General features: G+C 43.8%; 3 protein-coding genes across 7 annotated transcripts in view; all 3 read right to left on the reverse strand.

The window, feature by feature from the left end:
• MAP2K5 (mitogen-activated protein kinase kinase 5) overlaps window positions 1-10,371 on the reverse strand; it is a 112,809-nt gene extending 102,438 nt beyond the window's left edge. For all 3 annotated transcript variants that reach the window (XM_042824763.1, XM_042824762.1, XM_042824764.1), the window contains exons 1-3: window positions 10,195-10,371; window positions 5,919-5,967; window positions 1,237-1,304 (exon numbers count right to left, since the gene is read on the reverse strand). In XM_042824763.1, the coding sequence (XP_042680697.1) occupies window positions 1,237-1,304; window positions 5,919-5,967; window positions 10,195-10,332 (255 nt within the window). In that variant the 5' untranslated portion in view covers window positions 10,333-10,371. The remainder of the gene's footprint in view (window positions 1-1,236; window positions 1,305-5,918; window positions 5,968-10,194) is intronic.
• Window positions 10,372-18,953: 8,582 nt separating this feature from the next.
• On the reverse strand, window positions 18,954-21,379 carry CUNH15orf61 (chromosome unknown C15orf61 homolog). The gene is made up of 2 exons (XM_042824466.1): window positions 21,049-21,379; window positions 18,954-19,662 (listed from the first exon to the last, which is right to left on the reverse strand). The coding sequence occupies exons 1-2, from the start codon at window positions 21,377-21,379 to the stop codon at window positions 19,535-19,537; spliced, it is 459 nt and encodes a 152-aa protein (XP_042680400.1). The 3' UTR covers window positions 18,954-19,534.
• Window positions 21,380-25,418: 4,039 nt separating this feature from the next.
• Window positions 25,419-26,050, reverse strand: part of IQCH (IQ motif containing H) — a 70,658-nt gene continuing 70,026 nt past the window's right edge. For all 3 annotated transcript variants that reach the window (XM_042824196.1, XM_042824195.1, XM_042824197.1), the window contains one exon: window positions 25,419-25,819. In XM_042824196.1, the coding sequence (XP_042680130.1) occupies window positions 25,718-25,819 (102 nt within the window). In that variant the 3' untranslated portion in view covers window positions 25,419-25,717. The remainder of the gene's footprint in view (window positions 25,820-26,050) is intronic.

The raw sequence follows: 26,050 nt of genomic DNA on the forward strand, positions 1-26,050 counted from the left end.
TTGGAAGCACAGGAAAGCGGTGACCTTACGAAGGTGTGATTAACTGCAAGGCTGTGCAAGGAAGATGGGAGTTTTCCAGTTTAACAGCACAGCAACAGACACTTTGTGAGGAGCAGCAATAAATGCAAGGAACTTCACTGGGGAAGCACTGCCAGCGATCTACTTATCAAACTACACCGATCTACTATCGAACAATACCGAACCCAACAAACAGGCATAAAATCCCTTTCCTTTCTTTCCCAAAGCTGTTTTAGTGCTCTTCAGTACCTGCCCAGTAATGCAATGGTCTCACCTCCTCCGCAAAGAGCAATCACACGAGCAGTTCCAGAGCTCAACCCAGAGATGCAGCCCTTCTTCCACTCCAGGACAAAGTTGGGGCAATGCCCCAAACCTCTCTGATCACAGCCCTCCAACAGAGCTGCAGTCACTGGCTCCAACCAAAGCAGCCATGGCTGGCACTGATGTGTTTGATGTTAGTGCCACTCATGTAATCAGAAGTGCACTTTGCCACCGACTGCCACTCCGTTTGACTTAGAAAAGATCCATTTGTTATTTATTTGTTATTTCCTTGCTATCCATTTCATTTCAAAGAAAAGGTTAAATGATTTTTTTTCGCTTCCATCTGCAACTTGAAACATACATCTAAGCTATATTGAAATTACTGTTTCAATAAGTAACCAAATGCTTTATTTCTGTAGTCTGATTTTATATTTATAGGTATCTTGACAGATTTTACATATATCTATGTGCATAAAGACACAGACCTGCACATTTCTCATACTAAAAAACAGAAAATGTGTCTTTAAATCCTCTATGAATACTGAGCCTGCAGCTACAATGAAACTCTTCTGTTAGGAGGGGTGAAACAGTCTCCAGATGAAAGTAGATTTTGAAAAATTTTTAGAGCCCAGGGGTTCATTTTTAATGAGCCGTTACTTTAAGTACTGCATAAAAAATACAAGAAATTGATAGTCCATTTAGCCTGCACTATACCTAATGCAAAAGTCATTAAGATGCATTATTCTTAATGTTTATAATACGATCAGTAAGTGTACAAGTCTTTTTTTCAAAAGTCAAGCATGACCAGCTATCTCACGTGATGGAGGTTTGAAACACCTACGCTTAACGTTACGCTGGGAACGCTGCAGCTCACATTAATGATTTGACACGTGCAGAAACACAAGAACAGAAGCTGACAAACATGGAAAGCATCAGCATTTGTCATACTGCACCTACATAGGACAGCATGGCCTTCATTTCTTCATCGCTTCTGACCGTAATCCGATCTCCGTCCTCATCTTCATCTAACAAAGAAATGCATCACATCATGAACAATGGAATAAGGAGGTGCGCGACTTTAAATCCAACGGTGGTTGGTGATTTTTTTGCCTGGACTCTTTCAAGTCAATGAAAATCAGGATATACAAGCCCACCACACAGGTAACCAAGTACTCAGGAAACAATAACACACGGTGATTTCAAATATTAATTAACAAAGGCAACAATTACATATAAAAGGGAAGCACAAATGAAACACTCTAAACTTTGCTTCCAAGAATTCTTCTATCACCAGAACCTCTCCAGAAGCTGAGAACCCCACACCAAAGCCCTTTCAGTGGTTATTCCAACACAGCAAACACAAAGCAAGGTTTCTTCATCCTTTTTTTTGGATGAGGTTTTGATCCTCCCAGACAGAGTCAAGTGCGGGCAGAAGTTAATTTATTATTATCATGTTGACATTTACAGTGATCTGTTTTCCTTCCAGAGAAGCCCTCTGCTCTCACTGCTGTCCTCAGCAACCTCAGCCTGCCTGGCTGATGCCAAGGTCCTCTCATCCACAATAGCTTCATGACACATTGACTTAAATTGGAGCTTAGAAGTGGGCACAAATCTACACATTTATAGAGGGAAATGAATTTACAGGAGAACAGCAGCGTGCCAACAAGCAAAAACAGTTGGTGTTTTTGACCATGAGGCAACCACAGCTCTGTGCTGAGAGCCCTGGACACAGGGACAAGGCAGTTCTGGCTTTGAGGCCCTGCTGCAGGGACAGAATCAAAGCAAAGGTTTGGAGAGGCTCCAACAGAGCAAGGTGTATAGAAAGAGTAGTAAATACGAAGGTGTAGAGGAGGAAGAGCCATCCCAAAGACAGACAGCAGGATCCAGCAGGTGCAGATGCAACAGGGAGATGAATCCCCCCACCAGCACCAGCTGCAACAGCAGTGTGCTCCCACACTGTGCTAGCTGCAGCAACCAGCCCCGTCCTCTCCTCCAGCCCCAGCTCAGTTTGCACACACTCAGCACCAGGAGAGCTGCACAAGGGCTATGGGCACAGACCCCTCCCTTGCAAACCCATAACAAGACGTTCATTTCTTTTTATTGCTCCAGCTTTGGGGAGAAGGAAGGGCTTAATGATCTGTCTCCAATTTTTGCTGCAATCTAAATATCTGCCTTAGATACTTAAAAAAAACCAACAAAGCCTTTTGGTACACCCCCATTTTACATTTATTTATTCCCCTTGGACCGTGAGCTTTTTTGGTCAGAAAAAGGGCATCTGTTGTGATGAACCTCAGACCCACCTGAGCTGGGATACCTGAAGTACTACAAACCCCTACTGAACACCAAAAGATGAGGATACAGAGTGAATGCAATTATTCCTGTTTGGCAGGGGGTTGGACTCCATGATCTCTTGAGGTCCCTTCTAATCGCTGCGATTCTGTGACATGGATTTGGATCTGGAGCAGATACGCTCACTTTGGGACACAAGCAGAGGCTGAAGTCTGTCTGCAGCTCTGCTACATGTGCTGCCTGCAAACAGCCCTCCCCCCAGCAAATGGAAGGTGACTCTGCTCCCCTGGATGAGAGCTCGCTCCTGCATGAGGATCTGGGAACGGATCTAAATCAACTTAAGATTCCCCTGAGAAAAAGAGTTTGTTCATTCTAGCTCTGAAAACCAAGCAGCTCATTCTGAGGATGCAGAGAAGAGCAAAAACATTGCAGAAAAGAAAATATAAAAGACAAATAAGAGAGGGGAAAAAAAAAAAAAAAGTAGCATAAAAACCCCTTAGAATTGCACTTTAAAAACGTACCATGAAAGAGCTATGGGCCACTGGAACATGAAAGCTGGCTGAAGAACTAGATGGCACAGCCGTGTCCTACAAGAGCCTTGTGGAAGTTTAACTGATGGATTGCCAGCTTGCTACAACTACTTGCTGAGGTTACCAGCCTGCAGCGAGTCATGACTGATGAAAAGATTAAGAAGAGTTAGCGAGTTGAAACGCAATGCTTCCTCGCCTGGAAACATCGTAGGCAGAGAGCAGGAGGAGCTGCAGAACTGCTCGCTGGCCAGAACCCAAGGCACAGCCGTGCTGCAGGAGCAGAAGTGAAGGAGCTGCTGTACAGTGAGCGCAGCCAGAGCTGTGCATCAACAAAGGGACTGGAGTGAAAAACAGAAGAGGAAAACATATGTCAGAGACAGGGATAAAACCTCTAGACAGGCCTGGTTTGAAGGGACAAACTGAGCTGGGACCACTGAAATGAAAAAGTAAGAGCTGGAGAACTCCTAGAGCTCAACTGCAAAGCATTTCTAAACATCACATATTACTCCTTTCAAATGACAAGAAATTAACTGCAGAGTTCTCCGAGTTACAAAAGTCCTGATAACACTGCAAAGAAAATAAACTCAATTTAAAATGTGTCGATGAAAAAGCAAGAAATGTAACCTGGCATTAGAAAAGCAAACTCTAAAGTAGTCAGGCAACTCCTGAAAAGAACAAAACCAGATCAGAAGGTATTTCTCTTCTCTGTGCAGAATCCCTCGCTGTCCTGCCATAGCAGGCACAGCCCCAAACTCACCAGACAGAATGCACGGGTTCACAAGATTTCCAGGCTTCTCTACTTGCCTAGAGCACAGCACAGCAATGCGATTTTCCAGCACATTAGGGAAGCAAAAGTAGAACCAAAAAATCCTATGTACTGGCTGGATTTTGCTAATGTCACTTAAAATGGAGGAAGAAATCCTAGCAAGATACCAAATAGTGTGCAGCAGATGGTAAACAAATATTATGAAGCAATCTTCACAAAATCTGCAGCGTGTCACAGATACACAAAATGGCAGAGTTTGGATAAAAGGATCATAACAGGCCATATGTTGTTAGTGATTTTATTTGTAGCAATGTGTGATTCGGTAGAGAAATCCACATAAAGGTCCAATAGCAGGAGAAGCACAGCCCCAGGTACGAGCTGCAATGGGCGATGCACTGTAGATAACAATAACCAAACAAACAGCTGAGGAGGCTACACGAGGTGGCAATTATCCACATCTGAAGAAGCAATGAAGCAGGTGAGAACAAAGCTTGAGCTGGAAAAATCCAGGCATTCGACGTGGATAAAGTAACCAGAAAAATCAAGCATCGATATACATAACATATTTTAGATGCCAGTTAAATGGCAGGGGAAATGGTTCTGTGCAGATGTAAATGACAGACTAGAGACATGAACTGAAAGCACAGAAGCAGATGTTGGAAGACACGACGAAATAAGTATTTCCAGGAAAGTTCTACACATGGTACCATTAATATGGGCTACTGCCCTGATGGCACTGCCTGCTATTGGTGCATGAAGTTCAAAGAGAGCTAATGGGTGATGGGGGAGGGATGTTCAGAAAAATAATAAAATAACAAATCATATTACAAAAAAATTTAAAAGGCAAGGTCTGGAGCCATTGACAGTTTCCATTCTTAGGTCTCTGGTATTTTAGAAAGGCAAAACACAAATGTGAAAAGAACAATGGAGAGAACTAAGGAGCAGTTGAAGGCTCACAGAACAATTTCCTTTGATTATCCACACTCAGAATTCACCTTAAGGCCCTGAAAAAGGGAGAAATGGTAACAAGAATGCCAGGCCCTATGCTGGCCTATCTGCCTTCACCATCAGCATCGCTACCTGACTCTCCTTGGCACCTCACTGCTCTTCAGACAGGGCAATCCCCTGGGGTGTCCATTCAAAAATAGGAGTGCTAAGAGCAGAGCTGAAATGGTGCTGGTTGAGTATGTCAGCACGGACTAAATCCACACTAACACAGCCACCACAAGCTCTCCTAGCTCAGCAAAAGCACGACACAACCCCATACACGAGGAGAAAGTGCTGGCAGGGACAACCCAACCTGCAGCTTGCTCCGACCCCACACACAAGCTGTCCTTCTCAGTCAGACCCACGGGGCCTTCCAGAAGTTATTACTCTCCCAGGTCTGAGCAGGTGGCACATCCTGCAGCTCTCATACCTCCGTCAGGAGCTGAAGCTCAGTATCAGGGACACCACCAGCAGGGATGCTGGAAGCGGGTTGATGGTTGGACCTCATGACATTACAGGTCTTCTCCAACCTTACTGATTCTGTTCTATCCATCCACACCTTCCACTCTTGCACACAAGGGAGGTAAAAAGGAGATGGCATGTAGAGCCTGTGCCCAGCCACAGAAGGAAAAAATGAAGCAATTCCCATTACTAGCAGTAACCGGAGGTGCAAATACAGCCATGCTGCCATATTGGGTAATAAAGCTCTATGTTGTACCAGATTTCTGTACAAACTATCACTCCTTTGACTTCTTCCACGCGAGGATAAAATTTGCAACTCAGACCTACAGGTACTTTATACTTCTCATTTAATTCAAGCAATATAATTGCAGAGAGGAATAAGAGCAAGGGAAGGTCATGCTGGTAATTAAAGCTGTATTGTGGAAATATGCTCACTCAAGTTGTGATTAAATAATAAAATATTACTTAGTCAAGTATCATCATTAAACTTGCATTACTGCATAAATATTTAACTGTAACATATAATGAACATAAACATTATTTATTTAAAAAAATGACAACCCTATAATGCAACCAAGAAGCCCGTTTATACAAGTCATACTTACACTCAAACGCTGTTGTCGTTGCATCTGGCAGAACTTGACCGATGACATCCTAAAATGTAAAGAAGAATTAGCTACGTAGCAAAGGGGAAATGCCTGAGACAACTCAGAGTAAATCATTCTAATTGCTCCCCAGCTGCAGGCAGGAGACCTGAAGTCCTGCGCCTCACCGCCGCCCCAAAACCACCAACTTATCAGTGCACACCACAAATCAGTGCAAATCACTGCTCTCTCCTCCTTCCTCTCCACGTTACCTCCAGGAATACCTTTTTCTTTTTAAATAACTCAATCATAACTGCAAACTAACCAGTTGTCATCCGCTGCTGCAGTTCAACGGATCAATTTTTACCCGTGGGTTACGGAAAAATGTACATCTAACTCAAGGATGTCATAAAAACAGAGGTTTATGAATAGCTTTTAAAGCGAGAAAGCAGTTTTTCTGTCTCAGTGCTCCTGCACTGCCCCGAGTGCTGGAAGGAGAGCTCTCCACACGCTCCGACCCTGCAGAGCGACCTCACTGCACACCTCCACCTCCCCGTCCCACAGCTCAGAAACGTGGGGCAGCATCCGCAGCCCTGCTTTGGACCAAACACAAACCCTTCCTCTACAGCTAAATTCGCATACGGAGAACTGCTTTCCCTCCCCCCCCCTCCTTTTTCCTTCCCCGAAGTCTTTACCCCCAGCACTCACTCAGAATTCAGTGCAAACATTCTGCTGGGATTTAAGTCATCCCGGCCTCCCAGTGCATGTGCCGTTGTCAGCTCGGCACGGCTGCAATATGTCATGTCGGGGCATGGCAGAAATGCACAGCATGGTTTTCTCCTTCCTGCTGCCTGATTTCTCATGTCAGGCAGTCTCTCTGCTGACAGTGTCACAAAGTGATTAGAAATTAATGCACAGCAATATTTATTGCGGTACGTGCACTGTGAGCATCTCGGGGTGCTAAGCACTCCCCGTAACAAAGCCTTAGCAATCACTGTCCTGTCACTTCTGTTTTCTCCATATCCTTCATCTGAGTGCAGGAAATTAAACATTCTGTGCAATGTTAAAGAGACACAATTAATATAATGAGAAGCAACAAAGATTTCCACAGAGCTAACTGAAGCAAATAATATTTCTCAAAACTTTCTCCTGTCTCTCCAGTTCAGATGCTAAAATAAATGAACTGTCATTTAAACTATTAATTTGATGCAAAAAGACAAAAGCTGTGCAATACAGCTTACCTAATGATTCCAGCCATAGAGACTGTAAATCCACCTGACCACAGCAAGACCCCAAATGCTTCCATATTAACCCAAATCTTTCTGGCTATATGGGTGGACAGCTCTGCAGATACTCGGTCAAAAGCCAGATGAGCTGTAGCCTTTGTCCTTAACAAGAAATTAGGGAAGACTGTGCTGTTAACTAATTACTTCTAAATCTATGTAGTTAAACACTGAAAATTCCTCAGCAAACACTCTTTAATTGCATTAGGCTTAAGCCACTGGTAAAACATCAGTGTGGGAGCACACAAAGACTTGCATTACATGGAGGTAAAACTGGGTATGAGAAAAGCAGCTCGTCTGGGGATGTCTGCAGACTGAGAGGTGCGTAAATACAGGACAGGGAGGGATGTGGGAAGGCCCCCGAGGTCTGCCAGGAGAGCTCTGCAACTCCCACTGCTGTGATGGCACTGCGAGAGTGATGGTGAATTCTTTATAATATCCTTTTTTTTCATTCAGGGACTTCTTTAAAACGAGTAACAGCAGCGTACCACTCAAGAGCTGTTCACAGCCTTATGCCAACAGTCAAAAAGACCCCACCAACCATACAGCTTTGCTCTGGGCAACTTCCAGTATTTCTATGAAATCAGTGCACTGAAGAAAACCCATCTGAGCAGTGTGTGCGGTGAGCTCCCTCAGCTGCTGCACAGCACCTCCACACCTCAGACCTCACAGTGACCCAGGCTTAAAGGATTACACTACATTTCTACAGACTGTGTGCAGTGGTTTTCTACAATCACAACAGAGATCACAAGGAATAAAATACTGTGGCTCGTAAGCAATTACTTCAATAGGATCATATCTGATAGCTTCTGTTCCACCCTACAAAATGAAAAACCTCCAACAATGAGGGAAATATCAGGGAAAGGGCAGCCAAAAGGAATTCCGTCAAATCCGCCCTCTAGCAAAACTGTGGAGCACTTATCTTGGGTGAGCAGAAAACACAAGTTTGTTCAATGTTTGTGCTGCCTTTAAGAACAGCACAAACGTTGAGACCATGGGCTCCGTTCTTGGATCAGTTAGAGCTCATCTCATCTCACTATGACTCCATGAAGTTACCCTGAATTAACACCAAGCACTTAAATGCTCTGCTGACGGCTCGGGCAAATGAATCCAGACAGCCTGATGAGAAAAATAAGCTCACTGTAATTCATTTAGTGGTGCCTTTAAAATAAATCTGTTTACTGGTAACTCACAGGTCTGCAAAGCTGATACACACCGAACATATTTAAAGTGACATTATGAAGAACAGCTCTTAGCACCCGCTTCAGGAAAGCAATCGAGCAAATGCCCAACCTGAACGCAGCAGCAGTGGCACCACTGGACACAGTCCTGCTGCACCCAGGCCAGGGAGCAGCACCCACCTGCAGCTATTAGGGGTGCACACAGGCCGCGTGCTTTACTACCAGACTCGAGAGATACAGGGAGCAGTGGGGCCTGATCAGTGTTGCTATTTGATAATTTACTTTAATAGGGAACATCTTAATTCTCCACAATATCCTTAATTGGCCCTCCATAAGCCCCCAGTGATTGCCTGTGAGGAGAAATCACAACAAAGACAGGAGGACAACAAAAGGTTTGCCCCAATTTGGCCCTCCTCACTGCCATGTGATGGCAATGCATCATCACCTGCTGACACACCGGGACACAACAGCATCGCACGTCCCCTACTTCCAGCAGGATGACACGGCTCCCCATGGTGCCCAGCTCTGATCACTGACAATCACCAACACCAATGAACCTGATGCATAAATCTGTCCCCTTTCCTTAGGACATTTCAAACCAGAACAACTCACTGGCTGTAAAATGGGAAGCCTAACCTGCTGAAAAGCAGAGAAACAGATCTGCAAGATATCCAATAGATCTTCTAGCTGGATGCAAGCAAACATCAAGATGAGCACCAAAATCATATGTGGAGAGGGGAAGCATCAGAAGCCACCTGTTTGCGTGACTTCAGCAACAGTGCAGAACAAGACCAGCATTGCAATCATCATGTGAACCTGCAAATTTTGGCTTCAGAGTGGATACTTGTGTAATTGAGGCTTGCTGACCACAGGAACTGCCCTCAGGAGGAGGAAGAATGCTCTGCATGAGCCCTGGTATGGTAGAGTCCCTCAGCATTGATTTGCCATGCACATTCAATGACAGATCCCCTACGTAACTGCTTCTCCAAATATATTAGCAGTGAAAAGAGTCCTCTCTGATGAGGGATGCACAAAGCTGAAGAGCTGCTGACACACTCTCCCTGACCTGCTCATTTTCCACACCACCACTCTCAGAAAGCATCACCTCCATGTGGTCACAGACTGCTGCCAGCGTGGATGGCTCCAGGGGCAACTCCAGGTCTGTGCATCCATCGATCGCAGTGCCCAGTTGCATTCAGGTGTAGAGGACTCTGTGGGCTGCTTCAGGTCACTCAGTGTCCTCACCTAACAGGGCAAACCCTAAGGGCTACACTGGCAACTGCAGAGCCTCACGTGTAAGACACGGGTCAAGCACCAAGTCACAGTTATAATGCCTGAACACCTCTCTAGCTTCACAAATTCCCAAATAAATCACAGAATCACTGGGTTGGAAAGGACCTCCAAGATCACCAACCCCAACCCACCCCCACCATGCCCAATAACAACATTCCCAGTTAGGAGCTCTGGTTCCTGCTGCTCCAGCACCAACAGCACTTGCTGTCATCCCACTGGATGAGAAGCTCCAGTGTTACACCCATGTACCTCCAGCTGCTTTGGTACCAAAGTGACACAACTGAGACTAAAAAACAAAACAGTTTCACTGAGCCGTGACCACCACACCTGCAGTACGGGCAGAGGGGCCACGAGTTTCAGCAACTCCAGAGAACAGAAAGAGCCTTCGGAGAGCCCCCGGACAGCTCAGGGTTGAGGATTCAACCAGACCAGAGAGCAGCGAGCAATGCCATCACCAAACCCGGCTCGATTTAGTGATTATTTCCCCATTTTTGTGGGCAGGAGGCGGCTGGCAGCCCACCCCCAGCAGCACCCACTCACCAACACGTCCCTGAAGAGAAGTTGGGGCGCCGAGTGCACGGTCCAGTCCACGGCCCCGCCGTCGGGGATCTTGATGCGGATCACCAGCACCTGGTGGCTCTCCATGGCGCGGGAGGGGCCGCAGAGCAGCCAGAGCATCCCCGCCCCGCCGGGCTCACATGCTGCGGGGCCGCGGGCCGGGGGCTGCCCTGCGGGGCCGAGGCTGCACCGCCTCCGCCCCTCCCCGCCCGCAGGAAGAACTCGCGGCCGCCCCGCTGCCCCGGAACCAAAACGGAGGAGCGGGGAGGAGGAAAACGAGAAAAAAAAGGGGAGGAAGAAGGGGAGGCGGCGCCATGTTGAGAGGCGGCGCCATGTTGAGGGGAGGCGGCGCCATGTTGCGGGAGGCGGAGCCACGTTAAGGGGCGGCGCCATGTTGCGGGAGGTGGTGCCATGAGGGGGGCGGTGTCTCTTCTCCGGGCGTTTTTGCCCCTGCGTTATGCTGTTTTCAAGAGGAGAAGCGTTGCTGAAACGGCGCTTCAGATTAGCAGTTCTGCGTTAAATATATAAAAATGTGTGGAATGTGCCTGGTAGAGCCAGGCAGTCGGAGTGACGGAGCCGCCCCATGTGGTGGATGTCCCCTAAAACCTCCCAGGGCTGTTCTTCCCTCGTGGTTTAAGCGCAGCGCTGTCCCAGCAGCCACAGACCCTCAGCACGCTTTTCCTGCTTGGTTCAGTGGGAGAAGAGCATTACCCTGTGCATTTTATCACCATCTCGCACGTTACCTCACGTGACAAACCGAAGCATTTACTTCAAATTACCAAATTAGAGGGGTAAAAAAAAAAATGTACCTTCTGTTTGATTTAACTCCTGAAGCACCTTCAGGCTTCCTCACATTAGAAATCTACACTGAGCTTTACAAACAGAAAACAAAATCCTTCAGTGGACATTCGCATAGATGAATTCTCTCTCTGCTCAGTAACTCTCTAATTTAGTTCTGACACTGGAAATTAATAGAGCCCAGCTCCCAAACACCTGAGGAATCCGGGCTGCCCGCGCAGACTTCCTTCTGTTCAGAAGGGCCTTTTATTCACAGCCCCTCTATGCCTCTCAATCATATTCAGTTCAATCAGATTCATTTCCTATAACATTTTAAAGAATAGGATACAGACTCAAAGAATTTCTATAGAACCACAATGTTTCTAAAATGTCTTCTTCATCGACAAGACTTCAGGGAAAGCCAACTTAATTTGCCGAATTCGCATAAAAATCAAGTAGTGTTTCTAGCGCTGATTGCAACCTTACATCCCTGTTCTGATTTGTGTTGATGCAGCTGTAATCAAACTTCACTTTTTTTTGGTATCTTACTAAGAGAATCAAGCATGTGTTTGTGGACACAGGGCTGTTTTTGACACGTCTTTCTTTAAACCCATCTTTCATACGAAATTTTCATTCCAACTGCACCAGCACTGAAACAAATATTTAAACTTTGTCGCTTTCTAGAATTTGTGGCATGAAAACAGAAATCTATTTTTATGTGTTTTCTCAGTGCTAGGGGAATATTCCGTTTTCAGTGTATCTTAACAGATTCTTAAAGTTCACTATTTACCCAAAGAATTTATTTAAAAGTTTCTGATACAAAAAGTTCAAGAATTCCAGAAAGCCACAGGAAAATAAAATAACAAAGCAGTCTGGCTTTCTCCATTAAACCCAGATGACATGCTGTCAGCGAGAAATACGCATGGATTTCCTATTTGTAATTACGTATTGGAAGTTATTGTCTACCCACAATGACATAACATTCAAAATCTGCAAAGGAGCAATATATCAGGTCTTAATTACAGGAGGATCACAAAGCCCAGGACTTCGATAAATTCCACGCTTATTTGTGCAGGGGAAGAATCCTCCATCAGTGCCACAGCCTCCCAGGCTGGCGGTGTGCTACAGGCGCAGGAGCAATCGTCTCAGAGCAGTCTGCTGCTGCTCTCTGCTGCTTTCCATTGCTGGTGGAAAGGACAGCAGAGACGAGGAGATGGCCACATGAAGAAAATACATCCTTGTTTTCAGGGAAAAGCAAAATGCTGACACAGAAGAATATAAAATTGCGAGCATTGCTGTGCTCAGGATCTCAGAGAAGCATCAGTGAACGCATGGAAACAATGCTGTGCCCCACTGATTCCCTGCAACGTGGTTATCACGGTAACTTGCAAAGCCCTCAAGAAGTAGGGCAATAAGTTACTACTTGTTTCCCTAATTCCCACTGCAAAGGAAGTTATCTAACATTTCTAACTCATTTTCCATCTCTTCCCTACCACAGACACAACATAATGAAGTTTCAAGTCCTGCTACCAAAACTCCATAGAAAAAAGAGGTGGGAAAGAAAGAGCTGACTCTGCTGGCCCAACTCTTGCACTACTGCTGTTCAAGGAGCTGCGTCTAGCAGATTTTTTCTTCCTGTTTTCCTCGCCACTGATTTAGGGATGGATGAGCTGAGTCTCTGGAGTGAATCAGGCCAATGCAGACATAACGCAGTGCTCAGAGCTCACCCAGTCCTCCCTACGCTGCACCTCATTGCCTACACACTGCATGCTGGTTTTGCACTGACCAATGCTCCTGTTGCAGATCCTCAGTGAAGATGCAAGCAGGTGGATTACGCCAGTTGCAATGTATTGTGTGCCTGAGGCTGTATGCGGAGCTGAAATTCATTAGAACAAGGGTCAGAATCCCCAAATAATTCCTGCTAGTCCTGTGTGTGACCACTGGGGAGAAGGAAAGGAAGCTCAGGAAGGAAGCGGAGCACGAGGCAGAGCCAGGAAGTCTTGTGTGCTCATTAGAGCTCCCACAGAGCATCAGGGAGATTCTAACCTCGGTACTGCTAAGATTTCCTGCACCACTTTCTACATAGCTATTAGGCATAAGACAGCGTAAGCCCTTCATTTCCTACAGAGCATGGCACCTGGTCAATGGTTTGGTAATTTTCTTTCTTCTTGGTTTATTTCCTTTCTTAAATTCTTTAAAGATTAATACATAACTTTCTATGTCAGTAAACATACCACAGTGAAATTCATTCTTTCCTTCCCACATCAGATTGCCAGTGAGTGCCGCAAACGTAATTCTCTTAGGCTTCTGAAAAAAGTAGGCCAAGTGTCCAGCCTTTCTAAACACAGCTTTCTTCTCTACAAATGCATCTCCCGGGACAGAATCACCCAAGTGTACCAGCTTGATAACTGCAAGTATAAATGGAGATCCCTTAAAGCCTCCTCTCCAAAGCTGCACAAAAGCAGCTGCCTTCCTTCCAGGCCTTCTCAGTGCCCTTTACACTCATTTTGCAAGGGCTTACACAGGCAGAAACGCACTGCACACTGCAGACACAAAGCAGTGCGGCTAAGAGGCAAATGGCTGCTTGTAAACCAAAAATCAGGACATCAATTCATCTCATGTCCAACTCAGTGGGAGCAGAATCTGGCCTCAAACAGGTCTTCTAAAACTCTTTCTCATCATAAATTCCTCTTGAGTTGAAAAAGAAACCCAAAGCTATGAACTTGATGTTTAGAGCACTTGCTTGAAATTATAAACATACTTTAAAATAAAGAACACAGACACAGCTTAGGCAGAATAAAACTAATACTGTTTAAGGGCTACATATGATGCTCAATTACTGAAAAATTACAGTGCAAACCAGACCAGTTGGAGTGAGTCAAAGTGGCTGTGTATCATTAAGGATATTGCTGCACCCACCAAATCAGCTTCAGGGTCTGCATAATTGTTTCTGTCAACCTATAAATTCTTGAGTAACAACAAAATTATTGTGATTTTTCTTGCTAAATAATTCATACATCACAAAGCATATCTATAACCAGGCCCATGAATCACCAAGCATAGAACAATCATACGTAATGGCATTTCTTCCTCTAAGAAATAGATCTGACTTTGTAATATATATTCCTAATTTTGCTTAAAATCTTCAAGTGTTCTTTAGAAGCCATCTATTTTGAAACTTGTATTTTAAAATTGAAAGTTTTCTTGATCAGACTGTTTGTCTGAAGGACTGTAAAATACGGTTCAGAGCAGTTATAATTCTATTAGGATTATTGACATCATTGAAAGTAATGCATTGGTGTCATAACTGACTAGTGCAAGGCTTACAAACTGTGCTTCATGTGATGCAATTGCTATTAAAATCTAAGCCACACACAGTTTACCTTACCAAGCAAACAGCAACTGTAACACATCCAAAGTAGCTAAAGTATAACAAAGCATTGCACTATTTCAAAGCTCGGTGGCTTCAGCTCTGTTTTTTAAATGCTGAATTGATACATATGTGGGTTTCCTATCAGACTGCCTCACTGGAACTGCTTATGATGTGGATGGGTTCTGAGCTGAACTCAGACAAAAACCAGCACCTCTCACAGCGCGGCAGAATGCGCCGTTATGTGGCTTCGTTTCTTTCCAAATAGACATTGCAGTGCCTTTAGTAGCATATTATGATGTATCAGCATAAATAATTAAGGTTCAACTACAGTCATCTAAGGTCATAAATATGTGGAGTAATAAATACGAGCCTTCTTTATTGCAGCTGCATTTATTCACTTACTAATTCACAAAGGTCAATAATTTACACTGACTTTCCTAATCATTAATGCATATTTTGGTGTTCTGCTGCACACATGCTTTATTTAAAAGACTTAATTGCAAGTGCAGTAACACCATCTTATTCTTTTCTGGAAATACAAAAAAATCTTTTAAATAAACTTGGAATAGATTAGTGACAATTTCTATTTTAAATCCCCCTTTCCACATCTCCTACGTTGCCACTTTTCCTTTGGCACATTTCAGCTGAGAGAGTAACCCAGCAGTGCATGCATGACGCCCACTTCTGTAACTGCACATTTCTCTGACCAAAAAGCAAGGCAACTTACTTTTCTGTAGTGAATATGATTAAGGAGTTACAGCAAAAGCTGATTTAATTTGAACAGCCAAAGTAAATAACACATGAAGCAGGATCTCCTTTGTTTCTAGCAAAGCTGGTTTAACTCAGAAGCCCAAAGGGCATTCAACTACTACGAAATACCCAAGTTTCATTCAGTAATGAGAAGGAGACCTACAATTACGGCTTGCAAAGAGATTTTGACAGTAGCGATCTTCATATTGGTGTTACATTCCCAAAGGTGACTACTTAGTGCATTAAACTTTTTTTTTAATTATTTTTATTTTTAACTACAGAATAATTCCAATAAAACCTATTTTGTCCATTTTTAATTGCCACAAACTATAAGGACTGTGGCAAAATGCAGCAGCACTTCTCTTTTGAGTGTGCAAAGAATGAACTCTAGATTCCTGCTCTCCTGTTCCAGAAAGCATCCGCAGTGGAAGGAACCTCAGCAGGTTTGAGAATACTTAAAACTCAACAGTGAAGTACCAGGCTAAGGCAAGCAGCTTCTCAGAACCCACCAAATTCTGCAGAGAGAGCAAGGATACATACAAAAACAAAGCCACAAACCTAAATGTTTCTAACCTGATGCTGCTATGCTCTCAGAATTACAGCATTTGAGTCACAAAGCAAGCTGCGGATGGATGCACGTTTTGCTCAGCTGGATGAGGACTTCAGGTGGCTTCAGGTTCCTCAAAAGACTGGGAAAAAAACTGCAGGGAAAGATGGGCAATTCAGAGGAAGGGGACACAGCACTTATTTTTGAAACAATGTCAGAGAATTGACAACCACTGGGAACATCACTCTTTGGTGGTATCCGAGTTTAGCATTAATTCAGAGTGGAGAACAGCTAGGAACTTCAAGCTGAAACTGTGTCCGCTGGAAGGTTATCAAGCGCACCTTCTTGTGATCAAAGGAATGCCATTATACATAACAAGTGATATTTAAGCACAATGAACTGCCTAAAACTGAGTTTGCATTAGCAGTCACAAAACGTTGTTAAAAAAACATGAAAACATCCTATTGCACTTTGGAGAAGCGATATCAGAAAACAGTATTTCCTGGGGTACCATCGTTAGTGCTGCACAGTCTCTAGTGGAACATTTGTCAAACATACAAAAAGGTATAAAAGTGAAATATAGTAATTAAGACCTGGGCTTTATTGATTGTGTGGCTTAAGTAATTTTTCACTACAAACATAAGATTTAATAAGTATAAGTAGTTAAAGATCCTGAGTTGGCCGTAGTCATTAGCATGTAATTGAACTGGGAAAAAAGATCAGTTAAACCTATGTTGATTACCACCTTATCTTTGAAAGGCAATTAAGGACCTCAATCATTGCAACAAGATTTGATTGTGCAGCCTTTATTGGACATTGATCTTTCAGCAAAGCGCAGTTACATTTTCCATTAATTTACAGTAGCACAGTTTAACTTGGATACCTGAAACCACTGACCTAGGTAAGATGTAACGCTAAGCGCTCGTTTAGGTTAAGATGCCCCCAGTCGTCATTACTGTTTAAAAGGACTGCTACAAGAAGCAGCTACCTGATCTGCTGGGCTTACAGTAAGGTTCCATTTGTCTGAAGTAGTTGTTAAGTGCGGTGAAACAAAGCTCTCTGCCTTTTCCTGTCATCTCTCACTCATTTAAACATCATCCTTGAATACAGCAGAGATAATTAAGGCAAGAGTTACAAGATAAACTACACTTTGTTTCAAATGGAAGTGGAGCAGATCAAATTCACATAAAGTTATAAGGGTCACTTCGTAATTCAATCATCTGCACAAAAAAAAAAATTGTCTGCAGCGTACGTTGCACACATAACACATGCATAATATAATACACAGAAAAAGAAGCCCGTTAAGTCAAACAAGAAGAAAACTAGCCTGGACGGGAGGAATTCACAAAGCCTGGTTCCCTACAAGTTGGCCTCCTGAAGCCTTGTGCTTACAAGACGACCCCAAAGGTCGCAGAGGCAAGAAAAAGCAGTTAGGTGTTACATGCACACATCCATCAGCCTCTGAACAAACTGCTCATCTTTAAAGCCCACTTCAAGGACACTCTTGGACTTCTCCACAAGACGAGGCCCCGTTCCTCTCACCCAGGATTGTCCCTATAGGTGCCAACAGCTATGAAGATTTCCTGGCAATGAGGGTCAGAAAGATGAAAGGGAAAGGGCTCGGCTGAGTGCTGAGCCATCGCAGCACTGCCAGCGCGTCTGTCCTTGTTGCCATTCCTGTGCTCCCAGAGACTAGCAGAGATTTTAGACAAGATGGTACCAGTCCAGGCCGCTGATGTTTCTGCCCTGCATTCAGGTCAGAGCTCAAGATAAGTAATAACAAAAGATTCTAAGAAGCTGCCACTTACAGCAAAAAGAGACCGCAAGGCAGTGAAGTAGGTAAGTATTCATATCTGACAGCGATTTTGTAATTCAGTGATTGCTGTTACCCCTTCTAGCATATTTGCCATTTCAGGTAGTGCAGCAAGTCATACACAAGCCTTAGCGAAATGAATGAACGATGCTATATTTGCACTCTGCCCTCAGACATCTTCTAGTTCATCCTTTAGCACGATCAGCTTCATAAGAGCAAGAGGTCTATTGATTTTCATGTAATACAAGAAAATATTACATTTGCTTAATTGTTACACAGTGAGATCATTGAACAAGAAATCAAGTCTCTATTTAATGCTGCAAGCAGCACAGAATTGCAGCAATCAATAGGGTAGTTTGTCAAAGACGTTCTCTAAGGAGACTTGCCCATCACCGTATGGACAAGGAGTCACGTTGCCTGCAGTTATTGAAAAACAGGTAAGCAAAGTCAGCAGTACACATTATCAGAAATCAAACACGCTGCAGTGAGTGGAGGTGCAACTCCAATAAAGAGCTGTATTTATAGTCTGGTAATTAAAAACCATTTTATCAACCTCGTGTTGAGACTAAACCTTTACAGCAGGATATTGACGAGATCCGCAGCAATGAATGAGCAGTATTTGACTCTAAACTTATGAGCTGCAGTTATTTAACTTTCTTCAATACAGTGAGAAGCAGTTCTAGAATAACACTAACAGTCATTTTTACTATTAATGAGGTTTCTTGTCATACTGTTTCTTCATCACTGAGACCCATTTAACTCGTGTCAAGAGTATTCACCAAGATTAAATACAACAGTGTGAGCGCTTTTCTGATTAAAGCATTACTTAGTGTTGCTTTTAGAAAATTGTACTGCTTCATTAAGTGGGGAACAGTTCCATTATCCGGAATTAAGTAAAAAAAAGTATTTAAATTACATTATATTGTAGCTATAGCTCGGCAATAATTTATTTAGGAATAGTGATTACCCTCCCAAAGCAGCACCTACTCATTTCACATTTATCTTCCTATTATGAAAACTGGAATCATCGACTTCCATCAGTGGACTCAGCATTTGGAGTAGATAGCATTACCTGCTGGCATTAAAATTAAGCACCAGTGATATAACCTGTACAGGCACTTCTCTTTGAACTTTTAATCCATTAATCCCATACTTCCAGTCTCCAAATAATTCCCTATAACCTTTTTTTTTTTTTTTTTTTGGCCCATGTTTCCAGCTGAATTTAAGTCTTCCCACCTTTATCTTTGCATGTCCTCACCTACAGCTGGAGAGATCATTTGCCTTGGACAATGAGGGTTGTGCTCTTTTCATTCTTCTGCATCAATTAAAAATATCAGCAATTTGTAAAGATTTAGTCCCCAGCACTATCTTACATTACTTTAGCTTTATTACTTGCCTATAAACCAACCAAAAGACAAGAAATACAACGCATGTACCCAGAATTGAAATACTATAAAATAAAAAACAAAACCACCATGAAGCATATTTTAGATACTTTATTTAAACACCACCTAAAGAAATGTGATACATACAGCCATTTTTATTTTTTTTTCTAAACTTCTGAGAGGTATTTTTTCTAGAAAGCCTTGCGGTACCGCTAGCAGTCAGTGCCATGGATTCATCCAAACCCTCTCACAACCGTAACCACTAACACATTTCAAAACACCAACCAGTTGAGATTTAAGCAGCTTAGTGCTTTCAGAGACAGCCTGAGAAGTCTCATGGATTCACAGCTTCTTTGCCCACATTGGTAGATGTACCTTTTTAAATTATTAGAAGCTTCTTGAACAGTTCCAGTCACTGACTTAAGTACATTCTAACACTCTCAGAGATATTAGTTCTTCTCCCAAAGCTTCTACTTTTTCAACTCTACTATCCTCTCCAAGAACAAGCCTATTGCCAAAAAATTCCAGGAAGCTTCCTGAAGACACAGTGTTAAGTGAAAGAATACACCGTATAAAAACAGAGAGCTGCCTTCAGTTCTCTTTAGGCACGGGGAGCAGATACTTGTAGCAGCTGTAACATGGAAACCCACCAACTGACAGTACTTGAGGGCACCATTTCAGTACATTGCGCCTTCATCTTCTTTATTTAGAAAATAAATAGTAACCGGGCCACGACTGGTGTGAACAGTCTCTGTGACACTGACAAAGAACCAGGAGCCAATTCCATATAGTAAGGTTGGGATGCCTATGAAAAGACAAAAACACGTTACATACAAAGACAGCAAGCCAGGAAAATTAAGTCTGATGATTAACAGTAAAGAATTCTGATATTAAATAGACGAAAAGCATTCCTGTAAAGCAGTGCTAATAACATTCTGCCCTTACTGAAACGCTTACAAGAGGCGTCAGTGCACACTATGCTCCTTGTGTGTGAAAGAAACAAGACTCAGGAAGCAGCTTGAGAAAAGCAGTACACAACAGAAGAAAATGAGATGAAAGCAGTGAAATGTGATGTCTACAAAGTCTGCTTTCTTCTGATTTAAAAAAAAATCCAAATACACACCCACAAAGACACCCATCCAGACACCAGCTGAGTCTTGCTAGGTGCAAGGGGAGATGGAAGCAGGAGGAACTGGCGCTGACTGAACAGATCAATGAGAAGCTGCTTGGGGGAAAAATGAGCTCAGCAGTCACAACTACAAACACCACCATCGTTTTTAACACTGCTGAATGACAACCTGCTACAGACAACAATATTTCACCTAATACAGGATAAAAAAAACGGAGATGGATTTGGGCCTCCAATTCACTAAGACAGAGCACTGAATTCAATGTACCCTGAGTTACCTAAATGCTTCAACTAGATTCTCAGTAGAGATGGGCTGACATTTCAGCCATGCTCGCCCATCATTTCAGTATGGCACATGCACAGCAGCTGCAAGAGAGAAAGGTCTGGCTGTGGGGGTGATAAAATCAGATGAAAAGTTACTACAGGAAAAAAAATAAATCTCGATAGCTGTTTTCTCACTACGTGTGGTAAAAAGGGGAGAAGATGAGGAGCAAGAAGTTACTGAGGGCGTGCAAAGTAAATAAGAATTTCTCTTTAAATTAAATACAAAAATAAGGAATCGATGGAGATAGTATTTAAACGCTGGCAGTGTTGCATTCGTAGACAAAGCCTTGATACATATCCGTATATTTCAACACACATAGAAAACATCACTTTAAAACACACGTTTTGAAAGATGTGGCGGTGCCGATTCCGGGTATTTATAAGCACGGAGCAGCTCGGATCAGCCCCCACGGCCCACCGCAAGCAGCGGCCATCAGCTCAGTCCTTCCAGAGAAACGAACCGCCGCGCTTCAAGCGCAGCGCCCGCTCAGAGGGCGGCGAGATGAGCGACGCCGCGGGATCTCAGAGCGACAAGCGCGGCCCCGCGGGGTGCAGCGTCCGCCCCGCAGCGTTGGGGCAGCGCTAGGAGCCGCGGTCACGGAGTGGGAAGGCAGCACCGGGCCGCGGTCACCGCCGGAGGGCGCGACCCCGAGGCCGTGGGCGGCGGGGGGGAGGAGAGAGAGAGGGAGGGAGGGAGCTCGGGAGGAAGGGCGGCGGGGCCGGGCGCCGCGCACTCACCAGCGTTGAGCACCTTGAGGGCGGTGAAGGCGGCGTTCTGCAGCGCCAGGTCCTGCGGGGCGGCGCGGGAGCAGTGGTACTTGATGAAGGGGAAGCAGCCGGTGCGCAGGACGTGGTAGTTGGCGCCGTCCACGCGCCAGTTGAAGTGCGACAGGCCGAACTGGTCGTTGCGCACCGCGCTGTACTTAACGCAGTACGACGTCCAGTGGGGCAGGCCGCGCTGCCGCAGGTGCTGGCTCAGCACTTCCGAGGCGTCGGGGCGGGCCGACGCCTCTCTCCCCCACAGCAGCAGCCCCACCACCGCCTCGTGCAGCCGCCTCAGTGCCTGCATCCCGCGGGCCGCCCCGCCCCCTTTGGCGGGCACGGCCGGCGCGCGTGCGCGAGGCGGGCGCGTTTCCCGCGCATGTGCCGGCGGCGCGCGGCGCTCCGACCTTTGGGCGGGAAAAGGCGCTGAGGGGCGGCGCGCTGCAGCGCTGTGAGGAGCGGCGTGAGGCGCGCGGTGTCCCGTTGTACGAGTAGCTCAATAAAAGCCGGGGTTTGAACCGCCAGCCGTTGTGCTGGAGGAAAATTGTACAGAAGAGCGACAGATTTTTCCTTTAAATAATTACAGAGAGTATCTCATACTCAGCAGTCTTAAACCGTTGAGCTATTCATGAGTGACTACCAACAACACGCCCTGTTTATTTACTGCAATGCGCTACGTGTCTGTGGGACCAGTAATTAATAATCATCAAACTCACCTCCCATAATTAATAGAGCATAGAACTCCCTTTGGGATCTATCTTTATTAGCAGCAGCAGAGGCCAAGGATGGGAGAGGTGGGAGCTGAGGTGAAGGACAGAGCTGTATACAGTGTGTGAGTGACCCAGTGAGCATACACTGCCTATCCTGCCAGCAAACCTCATCACGGGTCCTTGGAGTTATTTCAAGGTACTTTGCTGTTACAAATAAACGAAGGGAGAATTTTTCAGTTCCAGCAGCAGAACTTCTTGCTGACTGAGCGGCTGTATCCTCGCTGAGACAACGCACCCTGCAGATGGGGTGAAGGACCCCTGCATCTTCCAGTGCACAGCAAAACACTGCCTGCTTGACACTACTCAGGAATCAGGACTAGAATGACTGTTCCTTAAAGGTGAAGATGGAACTAGCATGGAACATGCTGTCAAAAGACTCCCATTAACATTTAGCTTCACAATAAGGTTTCTGTGCGCGTTGGATTCTGGTGTAGTCAGGCAGTTCTGGTAGTGCCATTCTTACGTCTTACATTTCCAGGGATTTGTTACTTTTTAGCTGCAAATTCTCCTGAACTTACTTTTTAAAGACCAGATTTTTTAAGGGAAATGAGACGTTAGGAAAGATCTCCCATCTGTTGCTCACCTCTGCTGCTGAAGCGCACTCTCCAGCTCCAGATGTTTGTGTAGTCAATGCAAAGAAGCAGAGCTTCTACAGCAAGGAGTATTCCCAAGCAAACTACAGAGTAGCGCACAGCAGCTGAGCTATCGTTAACGTCAAAGCCAACAGCAAGAGCCACAGAAACACACGATGGCCATGACATGCACTGCTTCAATGTCTAAGGTCTGAGGAACGCCCTGCAGGACAGGAACAACAGCACTGTGCATGGAGGTGACGGGACTTCACACAGACGTGAGGCAGGTTGGTGCTTTGTGCATTTTGCATACTGGTGGGGAGAGAACATAGGCTACAGTCTGTCAGTTCTTGCACAACCATGATTAACACAGACGTCATTTTAAAAAGCCGTTGAGATTCATGAAATGCTATCATCTGAACGTGTGTCTTCATTTGCAGCCCTCACCCACTGAAAGCATGATACCTTTATTTTAACTGTCTGTCTTCTGCAGCTGATGCCCCACTGCCCCTCCTGTTCTTCCACAGGCATTCCTCTGCACCTTGCAGCTGGGGAACCAGCCTGGGCTCTTGCTGTCATTAGCTGCAGAATTCTTTGGCAATTGCTGATGAGCAGCTATGCCTGGGTCATCTTTTATCTCTTGATTCCCACATTTCCCACTTGCTGTGTTTCTTCCTAGTCTAGATCCAATTCCAAATACTGCTAAAATTCCTGCTATGGTTCAAGAACTCTGGGCATGGAAATAAATATTTCCATAGTCAGAACAGTAGAACACTAGCTGTATTTCTGACTTCTTTTTGGAAGATGATGATTTCAGTTTATAGCTGTTGTATTAAAAAAAAAATACACTTTTGGCACCAGCAGCATGGGAGTTGAATGTGAGAGACTGTGAAGCATTTTCAATCCATCCATCAGCTCAACACTCAGAAGTGTTAATAGTAATTAAAAACTTTTTTCCTCGAAATACATTTCACACTTTGCACATACTGAGAGCTCTCTCTCACCATGGGAACTTTCAGATCACTTGTCCTCTGCAAAAACAGGTACAGTTGTCTTTTGTCAGAATAGAACAAAGACATAAGGAAGTGCAGGTTTCATTTACTCCTAGGATACTGAAGTCTATTAAGTGCCAGTGAACTAATGAGCCTCTCAGACCTTATGTTGTTCTGGCTTGGATCAAAGCTTAATTTTCCTTAACCCTTAAGAAACTAGCTGACTCCTAGGCTGATACTGTTGTGTTCTTCTATACCTCCTAGCGCAGACCTGCTTTTTTTCTTTTTCTTTTTTTTTTAATTGACCAAAATGGGACATTAATAGAGCTTGGAGATGAAGCTAGGTGAAAAATCCTTGAAGAGTATCTTGTCACTAAAACAGAAAAGAATGTATTATGAATGCAGTGAGGAGAAGGTAAGAAACACACATTAGTCTGTAGCACGTCAAAGAAGAACACAGAACAAAAATGTCTCATCTTGTTGGAAGAAGAAATGAGAAATTATACTGTGTTTTCTTGGCAAAGTATTTCTTGGCAAGTGAGAGATCACTGCTATACCTTCCACAGCCAAAAAGACCTATGTTGTTTTCATTACTAACCACAAAAACTTCTAGGGAGGACATTCGCTGGCTAAATTTCACATTACAAAAACTTGTGTAAAATTTATGTGGAAAAAAGCAAGACAACATTGAGATGATGTCAAAAAAGGTACAAGAACAAACAAGAATTAAACTAAAATATGCTTAGATTTTTAGTTGAAACCCATCTGCAAGGAATGACTTGTGACTAAGTAAGAAGAGAAAAATGTTAACAGAAAAGGCTGTGTGTGAAGCTGGGAGGTCAAAGACTCAGAGGCACTGGAAAAAGTAGATGCCCGTCTCTCATTGCTTGCTCACATTCATAACTTGTCTTAAAACTGATTTTGCCTGAGGCTTTGGGTAGTAAGTCCAGATCTATTTGCCATGCATAGTACAATAATAAGCATCCAAGGGAGAAAGATGAGCTCTTCTACAGTACAATTTAGAATGTGTTTTCTTTTGGGATAAGGTTACGGATCTGATGGACAACAGTACAAATGTAGCTGTTGTTCTCAATATAACAACACAGTAATTCTGATGAAAAAGTCAGCAGTATCTGAAATACAGAATGCATCTGATGAAGAGGTCTGCAAAAGTCACAGCATACTGGGAATTATAGTACAAAAGTGATTCTCAGAATCTGCTGTTGCACCAATGTTATTACTATTATTTTTCATAATTTGAAACTGAGTATAAAATAACTGCTGCAAAAGCTTGTAGATAATAAAATACAGGAATGATAGCAATAAAGACATTTGGTTCTAAAGAGGAACCTGAGATGCTGGACTTCTGGATAAGAAAGCAATGAAGTAAATTGTTTACAGGTAGAAGAACCCAGGACTTACTCCTATATTGGAAGCCTGTGTTTTAGTAGACAGCAGGTCCAAAAGGGAGTTTGGGATCCCAGGACTATGTTCAATCAGGAATGGTCTGGTGATCTGATAAAGTGACTGACACAGGATGGTACCTCTACATACATGCAGGGAAGCATTAAAAAGCAGAGAATGGCATTTTCATTTGATCACACCAAAGACAAAATTACTGGAATACTTCATGAGGTCTGGGTACACCGCTTCTATGGGAGCGTTAGCAAAGCAAATCTCACTTAGGATTTTTGATTCTAGGAACAGAAAGGCTTGTTCCACAGAAATGTGTCATTTTACACCAAACAGTTCCTCATTTTCTCAGACAGGAGCGTAACGAGATCCAACCCTGGAAGCTGAAGTCAAGCAAATTCAGACTAAGTGTGAGGCAATGGCTTTAAGACTAAGGACAGTTCACCAGTGGGGGAAATAGCTAGGGATGTGCAGTGGACTGTCTGCCTCCATGAACCTATCTTTGAAGATAGCTCATGAGGATACAGAAAGACCATTTAAGTTGTAGGCTTGGTGAAAATATAAATATATATATATATAAATATATATGTGGCCTGCAGGTCAGAGTACATCATCTCTCCTTTAGAGTCCAAGATTCTATTAATAAGGTTTTAAAAACAAATACTGTATTTCAGGACTCGCCATATGAATATTAGGGACATTTACTATGATTCTCTGTTTTTGAATAGTTTATTTTGTGAACTAAGGGCTATTTCTGTGATTACTGTATTCAAAAGTCATGGATACTTATTGTCCCAGGTTATATTCACATGCCAGCACAGAAGGAAAACCAAACCTGTTCTTACAGATGAGAAAGCATTTCCAGAAGCATAAAGAGCACTTAAACATCTTCTGTTAACTATTCTTTCAGAGCATCTGCTTTTGAAGGATGCTCTTCTTCCAATTTCAGTTTGTTTTCTGCTGTAACTCCTAGAATTGCTTCAATATCCTGAATTGCCATCTGTAACAGATTCAAGGAATGCAAGTTATTTAATGGACATTATAATGAAATCTAGCAGCCAAAATGCACAGCTGGTTGTACTTGCTTCCAAAAGGTAAAAAGTGTTCCACAGGAGAGGATGCAGCAAGTAAATTTACTATTACTTTGAGTCTGCTACAGTAATACAAAGTATGTACAAAACTTTGAGAAATAAAAATATATTTCCTTGCACTTTGTATTTCTAATCAGCTA

The sequence above is a fragment of the Centrocercus urophasianus genome, unplaced genomic scaffold (genome assembly GCF_019232065.1).
Source record: "Centrocercus urophasianus isolate 14NV4802_14NV808 unplaced genomic scaffold, USGS_Curo_1.0 seq_23, whole genome shotgun sequence".
NCBI lineage: Eukaryota > Metazoa > Chordata > Aves > Galliformes > Phasianidae > Centrocercus > Centrocercus urophasianus.